At 39.2% G+C, this 21,819-nt stretch overlaps 1 protein-coding gene across 1 annotated transcript in view; it reads left to right on the top strand.

The window, feature by feature from the left end:
• Positions 1-21,819, top strand: part of ADGRL3 (adhesion G protein-coupled receptor L3) — a 372,824-nt gene that overhangs the window by 59,330 nt on the left and 291,675 nt on the right. Inside the window, exon 2 of the mRNA XM_023518203.1 lies at positions 8,697-8,806. Coding sequence (XP_023373971.1) covers positions 8,697-8,806 — 110 coding nt within the window. The remainder of the gene's footprint in view (positions 1-8,696; positions 8,807-21,819) is intronic.

Below are 21,819 nucleotides of genomic sequence, written 5' to 3'. Positions count from 1 at the left end.
TATAAAATTTTCGAAAGCATTAAAGATGATCAGAATAGGAAGAAGTTAATTCAGATACCCTTGAAGGACTATCATCTTCTTTAAATCTTAAATATGGTTTGGACCAAATACGACGTCATACACGTAACTGTTCACTTTGTTTTACCGAAAGGAGAAAAAGTTAAGAAACAGAAAAATCAAAACTGTCCTACACCTCAGTGACGATTCCTGCTGCTGCCCATAGTTATGCTTGCATGTGGCTATGCTGCTGTTTTCTAAGTCTTTTCGTGTTAAATTTCTATATGGATTTTTCAGATTGATCACGGAAGATTTATTTGAACAGCGGGCTAGCGTCATAGTGTAGGGATTCAGTTCAGTGGATTGCATCAGAATATACATTAAAATGCTTCATCCCACATACGACCAAAGTAACACAGCTGCTCTTTAGGTCTGAAAACTACTTTTTATATGTTCTAGTCTTGCTTTGTTTAGCTTTGTTTTTGGCACTTGTGCTTCCAAGGAGGGAATTTGAGGAGATGTTATGTCAGGGACAGTTGTTGCTGGTCAGCCGTCCTCTGACCTCCACTCCCGTCTTCCTTGCTAGCAAAACTCTGAATTATTCACTCTTCTGTAAGTGGCCAGGTCTTTTGGTGTGATTATTAGAGGCCTGGACGTGGGCCTGTGACCTTGGCATGGACCCCCTTTGTCCAGTGCTCTTTAAGGGGTAGGCAGCGAGGGGTGCATGGGTAGAAGCGCCTTACTCTTCAAATGGAAGGCAGGATCGGGCTTTACGGTTTCGTGAAACTGTATTAGTATCTCCAAAGTAACGCCTGGAACTGCAGAAACAACCTGAAGACCATAAGACAAAATGCAAGAGAATTTCCTAGACTCCAAACCCTGGGCATGATGCCTGGTTAAATCTCTGAATTAACAAACCTGCACCCCACCGACCTTTCAGTTCTTACCATGTGAGGTGACATCATTTTATCTTGAGGCCACTTTTATTTGTGTGTGCTGTGGTTTGCAGCCTGAAGCACTCTGATAGGAACGGTGTGACATTCCTCACGCCCTGTTTCCCAGCGACACTGTGAAGGCAGAAGCAGGGAGGGTACGGGATGGAGACGGGACTCTCTCCAAAGTCACAACCGGACTTGATAAGCCGGAGTTAGCCGCACTGGCCCAGGGCTGAAGGAGAGATGAGCCCGGAAGGAGAGGGGCCCACGGTGCTGGTCTGCGGTCACAGGCGCCGGTGACCTGGCTCATGGTTTCTTTTGCTGTCCTGTGTCTGTTATGTTACACTTTAATTTTTTTTTATTCAATCATCACTGTGTACATTAATGCAGTCATAGGGTACCATGTGCTGGTTTTATATACAATTTGAAATATTTTCATGGAACTGGTTAACACAGCCTTCATGGCATTTTCTTAGTTATTGTGTTAAGACATTCTTTTAAAGCATGACAGCTCCTAAGTTTGCTCTTCTGTGATAGAAGCAACTTCCTACTGCAGTCTTCAAACATCTGTGTAGAGGACAGGGTTGGAAACCCAGCTTTATTCTCTGCTGTGTGCCCTCCTCTGGAAATCTTTCCTTTTTAATCTCAGTGAAGGCCAAGTACACAAGCCCACATGTGTTCAGCCCCCGGGTCTTCATTCGCTTTTGTTTAGCACTTTATTTAAAGCAAATGTGCGGGAGCCAGAGGCATTTTTCCCTGCCTCATTTGATGATTTTCCTCCTAAAGGCTTTCGTATTAACTGATCCCAATGTACAATGTTACTCAGGTTCTCTCCTCCGTTCTCTTTCTCGTGGTTTGTGTCTGTTTCTTTTTACTTTTTCTCATATATAAGTCATGGGATTTGGAAATTTTCCACGTAGACAAGAAAAAAAAGTTTCTCCCTAAATGATTCAGTATGACATTCCTCGTCTCGGCCCAGGCCTGCAGATGGGACACTTTTGTAGCTCAGAGTGCCTTGCAAGACTCGTGAGGTATAATGAATTTTCTGTCTCTGACTTAAAAATGAAAAGGAATGAAAAAAAACATAAGTGAATCCTGTAAAATAAACACACGTATGATGCCACAAGTAGCCCATGGAAGTGCATGTTGTTCTCACGTAAGAAAAATACCTGCTTATAAAAATATATGTTAATATAATTATACGTACGTTTAGGAGTTTACAAAATGAAATGCTTTCCCAACAAGGTGTGTGAAACGTTAATTTTAAAAGCACATTCCCAGTTATTTTGGAGGCATAGTTCTATGAATTATACTCAGGTGTCTGACATAGCCAATCATCTTAGTTTTGGTATGTGGATGTCGACGGATGATTACGGTAATTTATTCTATCAAGCATTGCTCAGATGTGTGTAGAATATTAGGAAATTGGACTTCTCTAGCCAGGTTACCACATTTTCAGACATATTTTTGCATTTTCAGAATATGATTAAGTCAGTTTCAGAAATTCCCAGGAATAAGCCTTTGAGATTTGAAAATGTGTAAGTACACATTATAATAAGAAAATCTGAAGTTTTTCCTTTCTAAATTGGCACTAACAAATTTTAGAACATAGATGAATAATATCTTTGTAATACAGTAGAGGGTTCGTGTTTAAATTGTAGGTTGTCAAAACAAAATTATTTATTCCAGTCCATCAGCATGAAATAGTCATTTTTCATGTGTTTCTAGAAAGGTATAATAACACTTAAACATAAATTTATGTTTTTGTGGTTTTTTGACACAGGGTCTCACTGTATTCCTCCTGTTGGAGTCATCATCATAGTTCACTGCAACTCCAGACTCCTAGGCTCAAGCAATCCTCCTGCCTCAGCCTCCCAAGTAACAGGCTCATGTCACCAGGCCTGGCTAATTTTAAGATGTTTTTGTAGAAATGGGATCTTGCTATGCTGTCCAGGCTTACTGTGAACTCCTGGGGCCTCGGTGGTTCTCCTGCCTCAACCTCCCAAAGTGCTGGGATTATAGGGTTGAACCACTTTGCCCTGCCCATAAATTTAAATTAATATGCATCAATGTGATTGTGTTAATAATTTCTCAGTGTTTGGCATTTCACATTTTTTACAGGTATCTATCTAAGTCCAGATTGAAAATACATTCCTATTTCTGTGAAATGCTTTAAAAGTTTATCTTTATTCGTCATAATCTAGCTGTGTTCTCCATCTCTACAGCAATACGCTCTGTGTGCTGAGAATTCCATTGTGATTAAAGCAAAACAGCTTATCTCATTATCTTTTAGGAAGATATATAAATGGAAGCTTACACGTTCTTTTAATAAAAGTGAGTCTCTGTTAATGAGGACAGTGGACGTTTAGCTGTGCTCTCCTGCAGTGAGAAGCCTCTTCCTACCTCAGACCTAAAGGTGACCAGCCTGGAGACCATGTTCTCAACTTGCCTGTTGCATTAGTCCTTGAGGTGGGCTGATGAATGCACCCCCATGATATCAGCGCCCTGATCTCCATAACCTGTGAACGTTACCTTATATGGCTGAAGGGATTTCTCCTATGTGACAAAGTTAAGGCTATTCAGATGGGCAAATTATTTTGTATTATCTTGGTGGACCCTCGATGTAATTCCAAGTTCATTTTCAGAGAGTCCCAAGAAGGTCACAGGAGGAAACACATGATGTGACCTCACGAGTGGGGAAAACAAGGTACTGTGTGATAGGGGCACAAGTCAAGAAATGAGGGCACAACCTCTAGAATCTATAAAAAAGGGACAGATTCTCCCTAGAACCTCCCTGTGGAACAAGCCTGCCAACATACTGATGTCAGAAAAATTCAGTTTGGACGTCTGACCTCCAAACTGTAAGAGAATGAATGTGCATTCTTTCAAAGCTTGTACGTTTATGGCAATTTCATATAAAAGCAACAAGAAAACTAATACGATATCCCATTTCTTATATGTTCCCCTCACTTTGGTCGTGTTTTTTAACTCGGTTGTGTCAAATTACACTTCCCTAATGTCCAGGAAAGTTTGTGAAATTCCCTAGTTACCCCGATTTAATCTTTCCACATTGTATGCCGATATCAAAACATCCGTCGTCCCCTGTAAATGTGTATAACCATCCTGTAGCCATAATAATTAAAAACTAAAAAAAATGTAAAGGCATGGCATCGTTAAAGAATTATATAGAGAAAGAAAGAATCAGGGCAAGAGAATCATTTTGTAAATCATAGGATTCTGTTTACGTACATGGACAGGGTCTCTGGAAGATCCTGCGATACTTTGGATTCATCATTTGCAACCAATCTTCTCTGAAATGGAAGTACTGATCACTCCCGTGACTCTTCTTACATCGCCACTTAAATTTGTAAGAGGACGACATCAACGCACTGCTTTATGAATCCTGGGTGTGTAGCTGCAGTCTTAAAAATGGGTGACTTTTTTCTTTTTCATAAAAATAATCAACTTTTTTATTCTTCACCCCTTTAATTCTCTTATCATTTGAAATCCAGATGGTTCCTTTATGACCTGCACATCCTTTTTTTTTTTTTTTAAACCGGTAGAAAAATTGTTTTATCTGTCCTTGTCTTCTAAGTCCAAATGAATGCCACTTCACCGGGTGTCAGGGTGAGAGCCCGTGATAATGGGGAAGTTACTCTCGTAAGGAGGAGAAAGGGAGTCATTCTCTTGACATTGACCAAAATGCTGTTAATATCTGTGTGTTAATTTATGTTTTCTTCTTTTGCTGTATTTCATCCTGAGATGAAAAAACCTCAGTTACCCTGTTTACCTAAACCATCCTGAGACTTTAAGCATTAATGTGATATGACAGTGGCTTTCTTTTTCATTACAAGATATATTTAAAATAATTTTCTGTTAGAGAAAAAATATGCCTTATTCTTATGCGAATCAACATACGTTATATGTTGGATGGTGTGAACGTCTTGCATAGACTAGGATGTGTGTTTCTTTATCACATATGCTTTGGCTTAAAAGTGGTTTAATGAGTGCTAATGTAAATTCGTAATTTTGCTAACAAAATGACACTCATAAGGCAGCTTTTTAAAATATCATTGTATTCTGTCTTTAAAAATACCAGTGCGTTTCAGAGAAGTTTAATCCATGGCTGAAGTGCCATTGGAAAATTTCCTTAACATTTCCAGGAATAGTGTCTTTGTAGTCACTGAATTTAGAGTGTTCAAAGAATATGGGATTGGAAGTCTTGTTCATGGAGGACCCCTGTGAATTACTCTCCCAGTATATGAATACAAGCAGATTTCACTTGTTTTAATCATACTTTTCTACTACTACCATGCTGGATTATTAGTTATTCACTAATACTCTAATAAGTAATATCTAATAATCTAATAACTAGTTATGGTGGAATCAACCACCACGGCCCTTATGTGTCTGTTTTATCTGTATTTTTTAAAAATATAGTTATATTTATAAATATTGTTGTATTTAAACCATCAGTTTGCCACTGTTGACTCATTTTTCTACGCATCACCCATTAGTATGTTGTAATCAAACATGAGATAATGGGCTGCTAATTTGTTCTGGAAAATATTAGTAAATGCAACAGCGTTTTATTGAATTGAGCAAGAAAATAAGAGGCTGCTTATTTTGCCCTTAATAATACGTTTTCTGAATAGTTGGTAAGCACATAAACCCAGCAATATCATTTTTGCTTTCTGCAAAATGAGGAAACTGTTTACCCAGAGATGACGATTTCATTGTCACGCTTAATTATTTTTGGTCCTACGTTGCTAGGAGCCATGTTGGAGTGAACAAGTCAGCTGTAAACTGTGCTGTCTCCAGTTTCTAATCCAGTGATTGGGAAGATGCGTATCTTATCTGGCAGTATCATGTGACATATTTTTATTTTTAAATTTTATTTTATTTATGTATTTATTTATTTATTTTGAGACAGAGTCTTAGTATGTCCCCCGCGGTAGAGTGCCGTGGAGTCACAGGTCACAGCAACCTCAAACTCTCGGGCTTAAGCGATTCTCTTGCCTCAGCCTCCCAAGTAGCTGGGGCTACAGGCGCCTTCCACAACACCCGGCTAGTTTTTGGTTGCAGTTGTTTGGCAGGCCCCGGGCTGAATTCGAACCCGCCAGCTCAGGTGTATGTGGCTCAAGGCAACTTTCTGGGTAACAGATACTTCCATAATTGTAAATTTTGACCTTATACCCTACACAGGAATGAGGAATAGACTGTTTTCTTTATATCATACAATGATTATTTAAATAAAAAGAGTTATGATTGCCTTTTTTATCTAAAAATTATAAGAACAGACACAACTTCTAAAGGAATTTTGTTATTAGAGTTGTAGTAATGGGAAAGGTTGGTAATAGGGAATAAAGTGGACCAAGGGAGAAAGATGAACATCTGTGTGTATATGTGAGTGTGTATGTGTGTGTATATGTGAGTGTGAACATCTGTGTGTGTATATGTGAGTGTGAACATCTGTGTGTATATGTGAGTGTGAACATGTGTGTATATGTGAGTGTGTACATCTGTGTGTATATGTGAGTGTGTACGTGTGTGTATATGTGAGTGTGTGTGTATATATGTGAGTGTGAACATCTGTGTGTATATGTGAGTGTGTATGTGTGTATATGTGAGTGTGTACGTGTGTGTGTATGTGAGTGTGTACATCTGTGTGTATGTGTGAGTGTGAACATCTGTGTGTATATGTGAGTGTGTATGTGTGTGTATATGTGAGTGTGTTACACGTGTGTATGTGAATGTGTACATCTGTGTGTATATGTGAGTGTATAGTGTGTGTTATGTGAGTGTGAACATCTGTGTGTATATGTGAGTGTGTACGTGTGTGTACATATATAAAATGTGATAACTGGATTATCAGAATGTTGCATTACAGAATATTTAAATTTTAATAAATTTATCATGTGTGCTTTTGTTTTTTTCATCATTCTACTTTGAATGCTTTCCTGACCGTTGGTGACTTTTCTTTAACAAATGAAGGAATAATTTTCTTAATGAGTTCATATTGCTGCCCTTTTTATTAAAATGCAAGGTAGAGTTTGAGTTTGGTTTTTCAGGATGTGATGTGAAAACCATATTGCTTTATTGCTAAAAATGTATCATGTAACTTGGACAGATTCTCCATATAGTTTTCTTTGTCATAGAGAATATAACCTTACTTTGTAATAATTTTAACCAAATAAGGTCGTTAACGTATCAAGCCATGTATTAGCAGTATGTGTGTGAAGACGGTCCCATTTATATAACATGCCGAGACAGGTGTCTGATCATCTGCCTCAGACATTGTTTCTACATGGGAAAACTTTACCACCCGTTGACCCCCAGGATAACTGTTGAACTAGATTGCCGGATAAGTATAGAGTATTGCTTTTTATAAATCTCTCACTGATAACAGGGAATATATTTTTTCAGCTGAAGACATTCACTAATGAATCAAATTCAATGTAAGGAATAAATAATATCCTCATTAAGCCTGACAAGTAATAGCCTCAGGTCAACACAATGCATTTCTTGCAAAATCAGGTTTGCGTGTTCCTTATTCTCCCAGCGTCCTATCCAGTATTCTGAACTCACATCAGAAAATGAAACAGCTCTTTAAGAAAGTAACAGGAAAATCTAGCCCTGAGGCATTGTTATATTCTAAAGTGAATAAACAAGAACATGAAAACACAGGGGATAATTAGAGTATCTCCTCCTAAAACCTTAGTGCTAAAAACAGGTGTGTAAACCCCTGGCTTCCTATAGAAAAAAAACAAAACAAACTACTTACGGACAAATGGTTACATCTAGAAAGTTTCTGGGTAAAAGTCACAGTAATGAGGGCGCTGTGAACTTGGGTGTCTTTTTTTCAGAATTAGTTTTAATTACATTACCTGTATTTTTCCCCCCATGAATAAACTGGTCCAGCTCTGTTTATTCCAGTTGCCACAAAAATGTCCAAGTTTGTATTTATCTTTTAGTAGTGGTATTTGGTTATTATTTTTTTTTGAAATTTAAAGTTTTTACTTTAAATTATAGGATATCGTATTTGCGATCAATAATGTCTGGGGTTATTGTTATCATGTGGTTAAACACACGCACACAAGTACAATTAATTCTTAAGATGGTTTTCCTTATTTGGTTAGCAATATTTTATTGATATCAAATAAATTGAAATATGCATTTTAACTTTAAAATATTTAATACTATGTACTGATTTTTATGGCTTGGCTAAAGCTTTTTGGTGTCACATTACTCTGCCTTTAAAATGAATGTCATTCATAATCAGTACATTTATTTCATAACTATTTAATAAAAGTGAGTGGTTATAATTTCTTAAATTTTTTTTTATAATAGGAGAGTGTCTTTCCTACCAAATAGTCTTTTTCACTTGTCTTGACCTTGGCAATGTTCTATGAACCAGTTGGTGCTACTTCAGCACCACATCAGTTCTAACTCAAAATCATGCTGCATTCAGCTAAGTATTAAATTAATTAATATGAACAAACCAAATGGGTTGGTTTTATGTATAGTTTTTTAAATATTGAATTAAGTATTAAATTAATTAATATGAATAAACCGAATGGTTTTATGTATAGTTTTAGGTTTTTTTACGTATACTATAGGTATTTCCTTAATACGTGGAAAGCCTACATCCACTCAACCTTTATTTAAATCTGCGTAACAGGAACTGAAATAAAGCCAGTGTTCACATCGAACGTGATTTAACTTTGTGCCAACTTACTGGTCCTCTTCCTTTCTTGACTTCAGATGTAATAACAGGACCCAGTGTGCGGTGGTGGCTGGTCCCGATGTTTTTCCAGACCCGTGTCCCGGAACCTACAAGTACCTGGAAGTGCAGTATGAGTGCGTCCCTTACAGTACGTACATTTCTTTACTTTCCTTGTAAAAAAGGAACTAAATTAACCTTTGTTTTGCATGCAAGTGCTAATAACAAAAATTAAATGGGAAAAAAAAAGGCTCATTTTGATTTGAGGGGATCATAGATCCTCCCCTCCAATAGATGAATTCAGTGTTGCCTACATGAACCTGTAACATTCGCTTTGGTCTGTATATTTCTGGGCATCAATACATAGTCTATAATTATTCTCTTAATGTGAGAATAGGAACTATTTTTAGCAAGGTTGATGGAGAGTGATCGTAATCCTGCAGTTCCCCAGGGCCACGCCAACAGGAAGAGCGAGGGTGTGGGTACTTTGGTGGAGAAATTAATACATTTTGAATTTGTTAGAAAAATTATACCTAAGCTTTGTGTGCTGTCAACATTTTGAGAATTAGAAATATATTCATCGTGAGGGAGCAGAGTGGAGAGGCAGTACAAGGTTTACGTGAACTGCTTTTCAGAGGGCATCTTTTATAGCTTCGAGAAATGTGTCTTTCCAATTTTTTTTATCAGATGTAGGATATGCCAGTGATATATATATTTTTCTTCAGGAATGATGAAGAATCAAGCAATCTAAAATGGAATGGTTTCTGAGTTTTCTACCCAGAGGAAGAGTCACCATCTTTAAAAAATATATATTTTTCTTTTCATCTGACTTGTTAATTATTCATGAGATTTCCTAGTGAACATCACTCAGGAAATCCTGCACTCTCATTTTAGATTTTCAGCTAATCCCAGAGCTAGAAAACTCCTGGGACCACAAACAAATCCCAGGTCCCAATGCCTCTTGATGTTTCCTAAGAAGCAAAGTATCTGGGGATGAGCGGGTTTTCTGTGTCAAGAGATGATTTTAGCCTTGCCTGGTTCCCGCTTGTTTGAAGTAGCAGAGCATTAGTCATGAGCTGAGAGGGTGCACTCTTCAATAATCAAGAGAGACTTGGCCTGCGAGAAAGGCATTGAAAATTAAAAATAATAATGAAAGCAATCAGGAGAAATTTTCTATTTCACTTTATTTATAGCATGATTGATGGAAAACTTATCTAGTGAAGTTTTATAAACTAATCTTTGTTGTTATGAAAAACCCTTGGAGTAGATGTTGTATTGAAATCTCATTTAGGTGTGTGTCTTTTATTTCTTTATCTCTACAGACTTTCTTATTTAAGTAGAAAGGCCCTACTATTTATTGTTCACCAGTGATATTTTAAGAAAGTAAAATATGTAGATTATCTTGCAAGTGGGACATACACCTGGGTCGCATAATAAGATCTTCGTGAAATTTGGAGAATTCTGTTCTACGAAAGCATTTTATTAAAACATACAATGAGGTATACTTTATCTTTGAAGACAGTTTCAGAAAACTTACATTCGTATTTTTTTATTTTTATATTTAAAGTATGAATTCTGAAGTGAAATGTCAGATTGTAGATTTTATCGTAACTTTTAAAAATTGAAGAATTTCACAGCTGTCTCTTCAATTTCCTGTATTTCTTTAGAACTTCTTGGAGGATAGCTACTCCAAAATCCTTTGCCAGACACATTCTAAAATATCATCTATTTAAATTACTTTAATATAAATACGAACTTGCCTGTGCAATGTCGTATAAAAGGGTTGTGATTGATAATAAATTTCCTTTCTCTCATATTTTCAGAGATGGACAGTTCAGTTCCTTAATATCTGATATTTAAAGGTTTCTGACGGTTCTGAAAATATACTGATAGCCTCAGAAATATGTCTGCATTATATTAAAATAGCTATCTGATAATTTCATTAAATAAGAATTAGAGGCTGGTTACAGTAGCTTACACATCTAATCCTAGTACTTTGAGAGGCTGAGGCAGGAGGATCACTAGAGGCCAGGACTTCAAAACCAGCCTGGGTAGCAAGCATATTGAGAACGCTTTTTTTTTAATTAGCTGGTGGTGCACGCCTCTACTCTTGATTTCTCTGGGTGCTGAGAAGTTAAGACCACTTGAGCCCAGGAATTCAAGGCTACAGTGAGCTGTGATCACTACACTACATTCCTGCCTGGCAGCCTGGGCAACAGACTGAGACCCTGTTTCTTAAAAAAAAAAAAAAAAAAAAAGGAAAAGAAAGGAAAAATGATTATATAAATTGAGATGTTCCCATTTGTAACTATATTCAAGACAAGCAGAGGTCAGGGAACATGGGTTTAGAATGTTGTGTAATTACATAACAAAAAGCTGAGTCTGGGAGGTGCCTGTGGCTCAAGGAGTAGGACGCCAGCTCCATATACCAGAGGTGGTGGGTTCAAACCCAGCCCCGGCCAAAAACAACAAAAAAAAAAAAAAAAAGCTGAGTCCTTTAAACTATTAAAATTTTCTGAATCACATTGGGTAGATCTTTCTTCATCTATTACTAAATCCTCATTTATGTCAAAACTAAGCTATTTTTTCCCTTAGGCCTAAAATACATGATTCTTGCAGGGCCAAAGAGGTTCGCATCCAACAATAACTATCGTTAATGGACGCTTACTACAGACTGGTCACTACATGGACAAAATATTTACATACATTATTTTATTAACCTTCACAAGATCTTTCCTGACCACTTTATGGAAGAGGAAATTGGTGCTCAGGTTAAGTAAATGTCCGATATCAAATGTAGCCGAGCTGGCAACGGCGGAGCCAATGCCAAGTCACCTCTATTAGTTGTTGAGGGTCCAATTCTATTTGTTCCCTTAATTTTTACCATTTATATTTTCATGAGTTATTTATCTTGCCCAATGTTAGTCTAGTAATGTGAGTGGTGTAAGTGAGTGCTTCAAGGTTCTAGGCCCTTTTTCTTTATTTATTTTTAAGAAATTGGTCTTCCTTTTTTTTTTTTTTCCCAAACACTTCATGAGGCTTTATGGATAACCAGTTTGTGCCATAAAAATACTATCTACAATTTAGAAGAGACTATTTCTTATTCATTAAGAAGTTATTTCTAATTACCTGTACTAGAGAAAGCTAATACAATACTTGTGTCCTTAATCCAACCTTCATGGTCCATGGTAAAAGACCCTTATTGCACTAATTGTAGACACACTTCAGATTAGAATTTAATAGTAATCCTTGAAAATGTTCTCATTACACAACTGAATTAACAAATCATGTCCGGTTCTATTTGTCCTGCAATTCTGTGCAATCCATTATCATTTTGGATGTAAGACCATAAACTTTAATTTAGAAGCAATGAATTTAGAATTTGTGAGTATGTTATTTCTTCGTGTGGATCAGGTGGAAGAAATATTATTTTTGACATTTTCTTTCTTTAAACATACTCTTTGCCTATGCAGGTTCCCTGGCAATATTGATTTTCAAGATAAGGCTTTTTCGTGGGAAAATATAGAAAAATAAAAATTACGTAAAAAAAAGTTATGGGCTCGGCGCCTATAGCTAAACCGGCTAAGGCGCCAGCCACGTACACCTAAGGTGGCAGGTTCGAATCCCCAGCCTGGACCCGCCAAACAACAATGATGGCTGCAACCAAAAAAAAATAGCCGGGCGTTGTGGCGGGCGCCTGTGGTCCCAGCTACTTGGGAGGCGGAGGCAGGAGACTCGCTTGAGCCCAGGAGTTGGAGGTTGCTGTGAGCTGTAATGCCACGGCACTCTACCCAGGGGGACAGCTTGAGGCTCTGTCTCAAAAAAACAAAAAAAAATAAAAAAATAAAAAAATAAAAAAAAGTTATGTTAGAAGACATAATAATGGTGCCTGTTAGAGGTGACAGAGACAAATATTTAATAAAGTTTATTTGTTACAGAAGAGAACTTCAGGAGTTTACAATAACTGTCAACAGAATTTTGGGAATTAGTAAGTAGGTATTTCATTGAATAATGACAATAATAGGAGAAACGTAGCCTGAATCAGCCAAATGATGTGGGGTTTTTTTTATTAATATTTTTGCAGTTTTGGGCCAGGGCTGACTTTGAACCCCCCACCTCCCGTATATGGGGCTGGCACCCTACTCCTTTGAGCCACAGGCACCGCCCAGGATGTGGCTTTAACGTTGCTGATAGGAAGGAGAATAAGAAGCTGTGACTGTAAACTGTTGAGTGTAGCTGTCTTCCTTGGGCCTCTTGCCCTCGTTCTTCAGAATCACCCGAGTCATGTTTAATCTTTTCTAAGTCGTGACTTTTCATCCCTGCGCTGTTTTTCTTGCATGAGCTCACGGACATGCCTTCCCTAACAAAATTGGGGACAGATGCATCAATCCTTCTCTCTGCTCCTGTCACAGCTGAGTTCATTCCAGGGGTGACTTTCACAGCCCTTGTGTTACCGTCTGAGGTCTGAATTCCTCCCCAGCAGCCGTATCCTCCCCAGGAGATGACCCACATATTCAGGAGGTTAAACCTCCACATTTACCAAGGTCACACTTTGGTTTTCATCTTCCTGCTTCTCTCTCTTCTCTCCTTCTGACCCGATTGGGGATTAAAACCGTGGCTTCTTCAGGGAGAGCTGCCCCCACTCAGAGGACAGGGATGCCTTCTGCCGGGGAGAATCCGTCCCACAATGAAGCGCCTGCTGAGGGCACTTTCAAGCACAGAATCTTTACTATGCGTCCTGCTGGTGAATTGTCTTTCTTCTGAGACACACAATTTTACGCACGTTACACTCAAAAGCTGCCCATCCTCTCTCTCAGGCCAGCTTTTCTCTTCGGGTCTTTATTTCTCTGTTTTAATACCAAGCACATCTTGCTTATTTTAGGAACCTTCTCTCATGGTGGAGTTTGCTAGGAAATTGAGGGGCAAGTACACAATCTGAAAAGCTACAAGAAATAACCATCTGATTGAAGCTGTCTTGTTATAGCGCTTAAGACGTTCTCTCTATCCACATCAGCCATCTGAAAGTTTATGTGTGTGACTGTCCTTACGAAAAGACATGAAAAATGTATACTACTGAAAACTTGATATTTGTATTTGTGTTATCTGTTAGTTTTGCCTTTTTTACTATAAGAAAAATGCTTTACACTTTCAGCAGTTAAAGCAAAATTTTTACATAGTTAATTAAAAATAATTATGTACATTTTTGCAAATCAAGTCCAAATGAATGCATGATTTAATAGGTACTTTCCTCAGTTCTATTATGTGAATAAATGTACATTTAACAAATCATTTTGCTGAAATTAACTAATATTCCTAATTTTGGAAAAATGACAGAAACGTCGAGATGTATTTAATTCCCGAGGCCTCAGTGCCATCCCCACTTTCTGATGTTCAAGACGCCGTCAGTCTATAAAGTGAGGAAGGGTAGAAGGGGCAAGGAGTGTAGTCAGATGGCTTTCCTGAAAGTGTCATGGTCATTGCTAGAATAAGATAGTTAGGCAGTCTACTGGCAAATAATACTGTAACATTCAAAGGAAATATTATTATAAAGATATGTCTTAGAAGAATTTTAGTTTATCTGGATTGCTTGGTGGTTGTGATTTTGGATCTCAAGAACGCTACAGTCAACCAGTGTTTTAAATATTATTCTTCTGGACAGCTTTGTGTGATATCACATATATCTGCCCTTAGGTCAATACCATTCCCTTGTGAATGTTAGTTATACAAACTCTCTCTTGTTTTTAAGAATGGTATTCGTGGGCCGGGCCTGTAGGCTCACGGCTGAGCCAGAGCAAGACCCCTTCTCCAAACACAGCCAGGCGTTGTGGCAGGTGCCTGTAGTCTGAGGTACTTGGGAGGCCAACACAAGAGCATCATTTAAGCCCAGGAGTTTGAGGTTGCTGTGAGCTATGACACCACTGCACTCTACCAAGGCTGACAAAGGGAGACTCAGTCTCAAAAACGAAAAAAGTATAGTATTTATAAAAAGGGCAACAAAGTCCTTCCTTGCTTCCTCTGGCCCCATTCTTTCTCTCCCTCCCCACCGCTTCTCTCTTTCTCTCTTAAATAATTTCTCCTTCACAGTATCTTGAACCTAACAGGTAATCCTTGGAGTTTTTGCAAATGAATCAACGGCTAATAAATAATTAATTTATATGTTGCTTATATGCCAAATACAGTATATTAGATATTCATAAAATGGCTAGGATGAGTTTAGACAGTAGGAAGCATGGATAGAATGGTCTTTCCTGGAGGTGCTAATCATAACTGGTCTCCTACTCTGGTCCAGCTGCTGCACCTGTGCAGGGAAATTGCTCTCGACTGGCTGATACCACCTGCTTGTGAGATTTCTCTCTTACCTTCCCTTCATCAGTCAACGTCTACTGAGTGCCTACTGCATACCAGGAACTCTGTTTAACCGCGGTGAAACCTAAGATGAAGATTCCGTCCTGGAGGAGTTGAGTACCGTGAGGCTCAGGACCCCCAAAGTTGCGATATTGTTAGTTCAGCAGTACAATTCAGCATTTCATATTAGCAGGGTGTGGAGAAGGTGTACGGATCCAGAGTGGCTGATAATTGCCTGGGGTACCTGTCGTTTCCTCAGAGAAGCTTTTCTAGAGAAGACTCTTAGACCTAAATCGTAAAGAGTTTAATAAGAGGGCAGGGCAGTCATTTTTAGCAGAGGGGACAATATAATGTATGTCGGGTAAAACGTTGTATGTTGAATGTAAAGCCAAAGCAGTTTGGTATTTGCAGAAAATAGAAATGTGAGAAGGGACAGTACAGGAACATTGACAGGAAGGCAGAGACCACGGCCCCCTCTGCTACAGTTGTGACGGAATCCACAATCCAGCCCGGTGTGTAACACAAAGAAGGCAGCGACCCACCTACGAGTGTAATTAGTTAACCTATCAATAAGAAATGACTTCTTAGTAATCTGCAGAAACCCACTTTGACTGACTTAAGTTGAAAGAAAAAGGATTTTTTAACTGGGCAAATATAAAATGCTAGTTCCAGAATCAAAAGAAAACAGGTGAAAAACCAGGCCTCTGAAAAGAATAAGATCCAGGGATCTATTAATAGAAAGCAGGAAGTAGGGAACAGCCTCCTGAGGACTCTGGGACTGAACGGATCCGTTCCCAGAATCCTGCGTCTGGTCTAATTCCTGTAACGATCCAGAGTCTAGCAGAGGACGGGGCACAGCCGGGAGCAGAGTGTTGTTTCTGAGGAAGGGGGATGGGCTGGAAAGAGGCTGTGTGTGATGAAGGAGCAGATTCCGATGTAGACTTCAGAGTGGAGATGGCAGGTCGGGTCGGTGGTAGTGGCCAGGTTTATCCACACAGGGGTCTCTAAACCAGAGTGAAGCATGAGGTCTGGACCATCAATGGGCTGCATTCCTTTGGGCCACAGGAGGCAGGATCAGGGTTGCTGCTGCCCCTTGGGACGGGTTCTATGATTTCCTACCTGCTGTGTCTCCCACACTCACTGTGTTATACTGTAAGGTAAGCTTTACGCCTTTGAGATATAGCCTGATAGAGTTTGCAGCTAGAATTTGGTTCCAATAGATATAAAAACACTCTAAATTGTTGAGATATATATTAATATTTCAAAAGGTAGTAATAAGTTCTTGCACTAAAATAATTCTTAAATTTATTTCTATTTTATTTATCTTTTTTTGAGACAGCATCTCACTCTATTGCTCTGGGTAGAGTGCTGTGGCATCATAGCTCACAGCAACCCCAATATTTTGGGCTCAATGGATCCTCTTGCCCCCACTGCCCAAGTAGCTGGGATTTACAGGTGCCCACTATAACACTCCGCTAGTTTTTTCTATGTTTAGTAGAGCTCGGTCTGGCTCTTGCACAGGCTGGTGTTGAACTCCTGAGCTCAAGGGATCCACCCGACTCGGCCTCCCAGAGTGCTGGGATTACAGGTGTGAGGCATCTATCAACCGTAATTCTGTCAAAGTTTATTGGTGCCTTCCATGGGCCAGTCACTATGCTAACTATGGAGATGATGGTCTCCTTGGTTCACAAACTCGTGAACCAATACACACAATAATGTGATAAAAAAAGAAAATAGGATTCTAAGAACAGTGACAGGGCTGGGGAAGGCTTCTCTGAAGAGGGGATATTTGAGACCTGACAGGAGAACGAGACCTGGGGAAGCACTTGGGTGGAGACGGAAGGACAGCTCTGAGGGCCGTGAGTGGGATGGGGGCAGCGCAGCCTGTGTCACACCTGCTGGAGGTCAGCGTGGCTGAAGTCCAGTTAAGGTAAAGCAGACACACCCTGGAGAGAGCTGCGACCCAGCAGTGAGCACTATTGCAGGGAAGAGCAATGTCTTTAAGTTCCTGGGGTTTACTGAGAATCCGAATATGTTTGCAGAACAAAATTGAATAAACTGAAATTCCCTTTAAAGTACATGGTGTACAAAATATTACATTACACTGCAGTAACGTGAAGGTGAGGAGACACCAAGTAGAGCCAACATCAGGAGGTACCACTGCTAGACAGGACTTATAGAAACCTAGTGTAGATTAATAATATATAAATGCACACGTAAATACAATTATTAAGGAAGCAAGATGAACTGAGAGTGTTAAACAATTAACTGGATTGCCAGAGTTAGGAAAATTTTTGGTTTAAGAAGTAAAATTTTATAATAGACATAAATAAAAATTTGAGGGGTTTAGTTTAACTGTGCTCATTCTGCTTTATTCGAAATAGTAAAATTATAGAACATTTGCACTTAGAAGAAGAAATTTTTACAAGGCACTAAAATGGAACAGCATAAACATAAGGGATTAAATTATTTCGTTTTTAAAATAGACGGCACATCGTGAAGAGAAGTTACAAAAACGTGTGAAGATACAGTTTTTTTCTGAAAGTATTTGTTCCTGAAGGTATCTCAGACATTATGTTGTGGAAGATCTATGGAGTAAATTGTCTAAATAAATATAACATTGATTCAAATGCTAGGAATTAGCACTGTTCATTTTCTTCCTTTTCAATCATTAATCTTATTAAAGTAAAAAGTAGGCTCGGCGCCTGTGGCTCAAGTGGCTAAGGCACCAGCCATGTACACCCAAGGTGGTGGGTTCGAATCCAGCCCAGGCCCGCCAAACAACAATGACGGCTGCAACCAAAAATTAGCCAGGCATTGTGGCGGGCACCTGTGGTCCCAGCTACTTGGGAGGCTGAGGCAGGAGACTCGCTTGAGCCCAGGAGTTGGAGGTTGCTGTGAGCTGTGATGCCACAGCACTCTACCCAGGGGGATAGCTTGAGGCTCTGTCTCAAAAAAAAAAAAAAATTAAAGTAAAAACTAGAAAAATTCAATCAATTGGTTTAGAAAGCTATTTAAAAGTTTTATTTTTAATTGATACACAATGTTCACATTTATGTGCTACCGTGTGATGTTTGGATACATGTATACAATATGTAATGATAAAATGAGAGTAATTAGCGTAGCTATTTATTTGATAAATGAAATTATAATAGAATTAATAAAATATATTTATTATTTATTGATGGTGAGAACGTCCAGAATCCTCACCCTACCATCCCACAGAGCACCAGAATTTATTTCTCCTCTCTAACTATAATAACTCTGCCGTCCTTGACACCCCTTTCTCCATCCCTCCCTTCCCCCTACACTCCCCAGCTCTGATAATCACCATGCTGTTCTCGCCTTCTAAGAGATCAACTTTTCTAGATTTTAAATGTGCGTGAGATTACTTGCTATTTATTCATCTGTGCCTGGCTTCTATCATTTAACCTAATTTCCCTCAAGTTCATCTGTATCATCACGAATGGCTGAATTTCATTCTTTTGTGTATTTAAATTTAACGTGCTGTCTCATTAAAATTAGTGGTTAGTAATGGAAGACGTACGCGGTCTGACCACTGAGTTGACAAGCTTGCCCCGGCACTCACATTGGCAGCACTGCACTGACCTCTCAGGAAGAGTTCAGGACCCTGGCGTATCAACGTTTCCCAGCTGTGTTTGTGTTGACATCTGCTGATGTCTTGCTGAGCGGTGTTCATTAGTGTGCTTTTTGTGTGTGTTGTCAGGAGAAAGTTGGAGCTTGAATTAGAGCAATGAGCAAACATTAAATTTCTTGTTAAACTTGGCAAGAGTGAAAGTGAAATCAGGGACACGTTGATCCAAGTTTATGGGGTAATGCCGTGAAGAAAACAGCAGTGTACAAATGGATTTGCGTTTTCTTAAGGGTAGAGAAAGCAGCACAAATGAAGAGAGGTCAGGAAACCAGTAACAATAGAACTGACTAAATTACTGCAAAAATTCACTGAATCATGTGTCTCAGAATCGTCAGTGGACGTGAGACGCACAGCAGACCGAGTACACATCCACAGAGAAATAGTTGGAAAATCTTAACTGAAACTCTTGGTGTGAAAAAGTGTGTGCAAATATGATCCCAAAGGAGCTTCCCAATGAACAAAAGTGAAGGGAGTTGAAGTTTGCTGAGTGGCCTTTTGGGGCAGAATGATATTTTGAGCCATGCTATCACTGGGGATGAAACCTTGACCTACAGCATCAAAGTGCACAGTGGAAGTCAGCCAATTCTCTGTAACCAAAAATTGCTCGTCAGTCCAAACCAAGAGTCAAAACAATGTTGCTAATCATTTTTGATATGGATTATTCATGATAAATTTGTATCAACTGGACAGTTAACTAAGTTTACAATTTGGAAGTGCTGAAAAGACTATGTGAAAAAAGTTAAATGAAAACGATCTGAAGTATCTGCCAGCAACTCATGGCTCTTGCATCACAGCAATGCACCAACTCACACAGCACAGTCTGTGAGGAAGTTTTTAGCCAGTAAACAAGTAACTGTATTGGAAAACCCTCCCTCATCTGGCCTCCAATGAGGCCTCCACTTTTTTTCCTTACCTGAGAATAAAGGAAATATTGAAAGCAAAATAATTTTATTACATTCAGGAGATCAAGAGTACTATGACAACAGCTCTGAAAAAAGATTTCCCAAATTACTTGGAAAGGTGACAAGGCACTGGCATCGGTGTATAGCTTTGCAAGGGCAGCACTTCAAAGGCACCCACCATGATCGTCAGCAGTGAGGCACGTTGCACTTTTGCTAGGATGAGTTTGTGAGTGGGATTGCCCAGTCTCTTATATGTTAATGTGTTAATGTTCTTGCTTACATATTTGGGGTTTTCTCAAATAATAGGAGATTATCATTCCTGTCAATGCTGTAAAATTTTCAATTGCCTAAAACTTTTTCAAAACCTTTGGATAATATCCAAAACCAAACAAAAGCATATTATATATGAATTATTTTCCCTCAAGGAATTCTATACCCTGATGCCTGGCACATTCTGAATACCAAGCTCCAGAAAGTATTAAATACTCCTGATTTAAGCTATTAGGATAATCTATCTGGATGTGCTCTTAAGAGTTAAAATTCTGAGATTGGCCAATATTAATCTGTCTTTAGATCATTTTAGCAGATTGTAGACTTTTACAGACACTCAAATCTAATTTTGTATCAGTGATGGTTGCTAGGTAACTATTTGATGCAAATTAATCGTTAGACATTCAGCAACTCATTCTCTGATTGGAGTGAAAGCTGGAATGACTTAGAAGATGATGGTTCTGGAAACAACTGATTGAGAAGGAATATTCTGGGTGTTTAATAAAAATAGACTATGACTCCTCAACTTAATTTCCTTCCTCTTTGTCATAATCGACAAGGGAAGAGAAATTGCTCAGGAAAATTAATGGCATTTTCCTAACCGTAGATGTCATTGCTAAGTGAGTTCCGTGTGCCAGCACTTTACTGAACACTTGGTGCACAATATCACTGTCAATATTCTCATGGCATTGGTTTAGTTAAATGATAGGAATTAGATTTACTAACAAGGAACGTAAGAATATAAATTAAGTAGCTTGTTCCAGTTCCCTTGCCCAGTGAGGATTTTAACACAAGTCCCTTTACCTGTTGTGATTTTGTTCTTTTGGTTATGGGAAAGGTGACAGATAGAAATATTTTCTTGTCAAAAAAAGAATTAACAAGGCTGACCAGCTATCTTTTGCAAGATGTTTAACTTCTCTCTAGCCTGGCGCCGAAAGTAAATGCTGAAGTTAGCAGCCCTTGGAAGAATTGTTGTCAGGAGGTAGGAATTATCACTGGTAAGGTTAGAACCAAAGACAATTTGCACTTGATCAGAGGGTGACCACTGTAAGTTACTCCGTAACTCTCCTCCTGAACTGCGTCTTACTTACAATGTTTCATTGCTGTTAATAATTGCTCAGCTTTTCCATGAGTTTCCTGCTTCTACAGTAACAAATTGCCCTGAGGTGGTAGTTAGTGTAAAACCTTGCAAGTTTATTCTATTAGAGTTAGACACTCAGAAATCCCAAATCAGGGTGTTGGCAGGGCAGTGCTCCTTTGGGGGGCTTTAGAGGACAGTGGGCACCCTGACCCTTCTGTTGCACAGAAGCCACCTGTGTTTCCCTGACTCCCGGCCCCGTCCTCCATCTTCACAGCACGTTGCCCCGACCTCTGCTTCTGTCCTCACCTTTGCCCTGTAACAGTGACCCTCAGCCTCCTTTTATGAAGACCCTTGTGATTAGACAGGGCTCACCTGGATAAGTCAGGATCTGCCTGTCTCAGAGGTTCAGCTCATTCACGTCTGTGACTTAAGTGAAACTCTTATCTTCCAGATGACATCTCTAATTCCCTCCTCTCCTCCTCTCTGAGCCCTGGTAATCCTCTTTGCCAATCCTTTTCTCTGAACTTCCTTTCCCTTCCATTTCTCAAACTCTATGTAAAAAAAACTATTGACTCAAAGTATGTTCTGGTGGTTTTGTGTCTGTTTTCACCCTGGCTACTCCTTAGGATGCTCCTTCTCCGCCCCTCTCCCTCTCCCTCTCTCCCCCCATCCTTTTCTCTCTCCTTCTCTCTCTCTCTTCCCCCCCTCCCTTTCTCTCCCTTTCTCTCCCTTTCTCTCTTCCTCTCTCTCCTTCTCTCTCTCTCCCTCCTCTCCCCCTCTCTCTCTCCTTCTCTCTCTCTCTCCCTCCCTCTTTCTCTCTCCCCCCTCTCTCCCTCTCTCTCTCCCTTTCTCTCCCTCTCTTCCTCTCTCTCTCTCTCCTTCTCTCTCTCTCTTCCCCTCTCTCTCCCCCC

This window comes from Otolemur garnettii, unplaced genomic scaffold (assembly GCF_000181295.1).
Source record: "Otolemur garnettii isolate 467f Iridium unplaced genomic scaffold, OtoGar3 scaffold00130, whole genome shotgun sequence".
Taxonomy (NCBI): domain Eukaryota; kingdom Metazoa; phylum Chordata; class Mammalia; order Primates; family Galagidae; genus Otolemur; species Otolemur garnettii.
The sequence above is the reverse complement of the archived record's forward strand: the minus strand, read 5'-3'. Positions and strand labels throughout refer to the sequence as shown.